This window comes from Vigna unguiculata, chromosome 3 (assembly GCF_004118075.2).
Source record: "Vigna unguiculata cultivar IT97K-499-35 chromosome 3, ASM411807v1, whole genome shotgun sequence".
NCBI classification, from domain to species: Eukaryota; Viridiplantae; Streptophyta; class Magnoliopsida; order Fabales; family Fabaceae; genus Vigna; species Vigna unguiculata.
In genome coordinates this window covers 36,886,147-36,891,117 of record NC_040281.1, presented here as the reverse complement: position 1 = coordinate 36,891,117, position 4,971 = coordinate 36,886,147, and the positions used below count along the sequence as shown (strand labels likewise).

The following is a 4,971-nucleotide window of genomic DNA, read 5'->3' as shown; positions in this document are numbered from 1 at the left end:
CTCACTCAAGAATGCAAGTTTCAAATCCTATATTACATTGCATATATATAATATCTAAATAAATCATTATCCCAATTAGCTTCTATAACCACAAAAATACCATTCAACTCACTCAAGAATGCAAGTTTCAAGTCCTGACTTACTCGCCCAGCGGGTAGCACTTACCCAACCACTAACCCATTCTCGTCCAACGAGTAGCACTCGCCTAGCCACTGTCCCAGGTCTTGAAGTTTTTGACTTGGAAATTTGCCCAACGTGAGTTACTCGCCCAACGAGTTTGCGGATCTGCATACTTCTGCAGATCAATGTTCTGTATAATTTTGCAGATCAGCTCACTCGCTCAGCCAGTACTACTCGTCCAACATACTCTGCTGATCTAGCCCTTTTTGTGCATCTTCAGCCAGTTCATATCACTCCAAAACCAGTGCAGAGATTATTCAATTATCAAACATCAATTATATCTAATTAGTCATACCAATTAAATGCAAAACACATTTAAACCACCGGTTATTCTCAATTAATATGAAAAACACACATCTTCATAGTTTTCAACATCACAAGCAATTCTGCATATCAGATACATCAATCAATCACAAATTAAACATACAATATGCATTCTTAACATGTTTATGAATTAAGATAGAGAAATTAGTTTCCCTTACCTGATATCCTACTTAAATAACTCTATAAACGTAAAACGTCTCTAACTCCACAGGATGTTTTATCTACACGTAGAAACATCATAAGAATGATCAAGATATATCATTATGATCACTGATCAACATAGACTCATATTGATAAATAAAATGACGCATGCAAGCGGAAGATGGCTTACATACAACAAAAAACAAAAAAGAAAGCGAAAACTTAACTTACGCGAATAGAGAAACTGATCGATCCAAATTGAAGAGCTCAGCCGAGAGGATCAATCTTACGATCTCAATTCTTCAATCAGACGACTAAAAAGACAGAACTCTTAAACAGAAGTCAAAGAACTCTAGAGAAGTGGTTTCTAGAGAGATGATGTCTTTTAAAATAATGAAACTCGTTTATAACGATTCTATTTATACTAAAACATTTTAATATTAAAATAATCGAGTTTCACTAATTTTAAATCACTATCACTTCTAAAATACCATTTTCTGGAGATTTATAACTTTTTTTTCTTTCCTTTTAACTCTTTTATCTTTTATCTAAATAACTTTACATATATTTTCATTTAGAGTTCAGATTTTTTTTTACTGTTGTTGATATTGTCTTCTGTTTGATGTGAATATTAAAAATAAATTATGTTAATTTTTTTTCAATGTATTTTAAAATTTTAAAATCAATGATTATCTATATATCGTGAAAGCACGAACACAACAAAGTAAAAAAACAGTACAAAAAACATGGTAAAAAATCCAAATTAATTTATTTTCTAATGAAAATACAAGCTAATATTTCTAAAACAAAGAACACATGACCGAAACAAATAAAACGTGAATGCATTGGAATTGATGTAATTAGTAATTTCTCTAACTATAATCCTCAAATTCCTAATCAACAAAAAATTGTCTTGAAGTTTGTTATGTGTAACTAATAAAATAAAAAAGGTTAAATATGTTTTTGTCTGTCAAGTTTCAGTGAATTATAAAATTAGTTCCTTTTCGAAATTTTATATCAATTTAGTCCTTTAGAAATGTGTGAATTTAGTTCTTTTTACTAAATTTTGTTAAGTTTATTTGACATTTTAAATATATTTTATGATAATATTTGAGTTAACATTAAAGCAAAAATGTGTCAAACGGGGTAAACAATTCAAATACTATAATGAAAAATGTTTGAAACGTCATATAAACTTAACAAAATTTGGTTAGAAGGACTAAATTCACGTATTTTTAAAAATGAAGGACTGAATTGGTCGAAAGTTATAAAGAGTGACTAATTTCAATTTCACTTAAACTTGAGGAAGAAAAACATATTTAATCCAATAAAAAGTATTAATTCATTATTAACAAAATATAAGTAACATCGTATTGAATTCATAATTTATTAAGTAACTATTCACTTTTTTAGGAGAAGTTGACAATAATACTAGAAATTATACTAGAAATTATAGATGATCTTATACGTTTAATAAAAAGTAATTTCACATTACTTCTATAGAAATTAATCGCATTTTTTATATACATAAAAAGTATTTCACATTACTTTTATAAAATACAAAAGCATATACGCAAAATAAATATATATTTTAATTTAAAAATAAAACACAAATTTAAAAAATAATTTAAAAATAAAAAATATATTTATCTCTTTTCATTTTCTTAATCCTCCATTCTCCAGGATAGATTTATAGTTTTTTTTCTTTTGTTATTACTTTAATATCAGTTTTCCAATCTTGTAAACAAGTTATTTTGTATAATAATATTATTTTTATACCAAATATAGGTAAATGATCATAAAAAATGCGATTAAAATATTTAATATAAAACTACAAAAATAAATAAGAGAAAATAAAACCTTACATATATAAAGAGAGAAAAATAGAGTATAACTACAGTCAATAATATTGTGTTTTTTTTATCTCTTTACACTTTTTGTCTTCTGTTATTATAATAAATAATTATAAATGAAATGTTTTATTTTACTCATTTATTTACAATAAAATAACTCATTTCTTATATTTTTGTTAAAAAAAGATGGATACCAAATTCTCTACAACCAAATTTAAAGAAATGAAAAAAAAAGTGATATGTTTGGTACGACCAAGGGGGACCCACTTTAAAAGGAAGCCACCGCATGTGATATGGCATGAAAAAAAGAAGGAAAGAAGCTTACGTGTTGTGATGAGTTCTGAATGTTAAAAAAAACGTGAAATTGGGAACGCTCACCAAAAAGCTGAACGTCGACACCGTGTTTGTCAAAAAGACTGACTCAAAGTGCTAAAGTCTCTCTCATGCTTGCCACTTCTCAATAATCATGTTTCGTCACCTTTTTCTCGATCATTCATTTTTATCTAAACATTCAAAATTCACATTCCCTTTAATTTCACTGACAATAATCTTTTTCTAGTAAATATTAACACGTTTTTCCTAAACAAACAAGGTGTTAACGCGGACCATAAAACATTAATTTTTATATTTTCTATTTTAAATATTAAATTATAAGTATGTTTAAATAATATAAAAAAGTAAATATAAGATGATGCATGAGATTTTATATTAATTAGAGATAGTATAAATTTAAAATTAATTTATAAAATTAATTTTATAAGATTGAATTACATTTAAATTTTTTTTTAAAATGATATGGAAGTATTATACGACCAGTAATATGTTGGATCAAACACATGTTACTAGGTAAAAAATTATAGTCATTAACAGTTAGGGCACATGCCAAAAGTTATACACAACTCTTTTGCCACGATCCACTTATCTATGTCATGAGACAAAGTTCATTAGAAATACAATATTAATAGACCTGAACCCAACCACATAAGACATTGATATCACTTTTAATACAAAATTTTAAAATAATAAATTTATAAATCTTTATCCTTATATAATATTCTATTTTCTCGTATCTAACCAATATAAAATTTAGAATCACATTTAAATTCTTAATATAATTGTATGTTTGAAATTACACTTAGCTCAAGAAAAATAAGAAGAATTTGCAAATATATATTTCTTTTATTTTTTGAAAATTGAGATAAGTTTAAAATATACTTATTAAGGATTAAAAGATGTAATTAGGATTACCAAATATTTTAATGAAGCATATTTAATCCAGGTATAATATTTCATGCTTTTTTCACCTCGATGGTCTCTATTTAAGACCAACCAACTCCACTTGCACTTCGCTCTATCATCCTCAGCTTGTTCAGTTCATCTCGAAACTCTCTTACTCTCTCATACATGGCTCGCTCTGTGCCTTTGGTCTCAACCATCTTTGTGTTTCTTCTGCTACTGGTGGCCACTGGTAAGCCTTTCTCCACGCTCAATACCATGAGTTTAGGGTTTTCTTTTAACATTTTCTTTTTCTCTTTTTGATTGTCAATAAGATTATTCAAGTTTGTATGTATGTATATATATGAACTAGATCGTGTTAATTACGTTGTGTTTTTGAATGAGTTGAGCAGAGATGGGGCCAACAATGGTGGCAGAGGCAAGGACCTGTGAGTCTCAGAGCCACCGTTTCAAGGGACCATGTGTGAGTGACACCAACTGTGCTTCTGTTTGCCGAACTGAACGTTTCAGCGGAGGACATTGCCGTGGCTTCCGTCGCAGATGCTTCTGCACCAAACATTGCTAAAACTTTAAGACTGTGCTCTGAAACAAATTTATCTCCATAGAAGATGATTGTTCTATCATCTCTCTACCAGTGTTGTTGAGTTAAGTGCCTTGTGTTTGAGAATAAAGGTTATGTACCATTGATCTTTCTCTGTATCTTCTTCTGCAGATCTTTTTCATTAGACGAGTGAGTAATGTAATGTGTTTGTGATGTAATGATAAATTTTGTTTCTGTTCTCCCTTTTTTTTCTTTTTATTGAGATAAAAAAGATTAAAGATTGATTAAGGAGAAAAACGTTAATTAACATCTAATTATCACAACTCTTTAGAACGTTTTTAACATTAATTTATAAGTGAGTAAAAGATGCTCTTGCTGTAGTTGTACGATTAACGTGATTAATGTTTATGATACTGGGTTCAATATAATAAATATTTATATATTTTTGTTTTGGTATAATAGAAAAAGTAAATTACATTATTAAAACTTTACTATATGATTAAATTCTGTCTTTCATAATATTTAGTTAGTTTTAAAACAATAATTAAAAGTTTTAAATTTACAAACTAAAGAAATTATAGATTATATATATATATATATATATATATATATATTGGTTAAAATAAATAAGAACTTATTATTATGAATAGATTATTTATTGTTATTATCCTTGAATAATTATATTTTAACATGGAT

At 27.5% G+C, this 4,971-nt stretch overlaps 1 protein-coding gene across 1 annotated transcript; it reads left to right on the top strand.

Moving 5' to 3' along the window:
* The first annotated feature begins 3,762 nt into the window (after positions 1 to 3,762).
* On the top strand, positions 3,763 to 4,516 carry LOC114176134 (defensin Ec-AMP-D2-like). Its single transcript, XM_028061068.1, has 2 exons — positions 3,763 to 3,966; positions 4,127 to 4,516. Exons 1-2 carry the CDS (start codon positions 3,903 to 3,905, stop codon positions 4,297 to 4,299), a joined length of 237 nt encoding a protein of 78 aa, XP_027916869.1. The 5' UTR covers positions 3,763 to 3,902; the 3' UTR covers positions 4,300 to 4,516.
* The last annotated feature ends 455 nt before the right edge of the window (positions 4,517 to 4,971 follow it).

Excerpts from the sequence above, each read along its gene's own strand:
- LOC114176134 (XM_028061068.1), top strand. The coding sequence starts at position 3,903 with ATGGCTCGCTCTGTGCCTTTGGTCTCAACCATCTTTGTGTTTCTTCTG. Across the intron at positions 3,967-4,126 it reads TCTGCTACTGGTGGCCACTG|AGATGGGGCCAACAATGGTG; the intron begins GTAAGCCTTTCT and ends TGAGTTGAGCAG.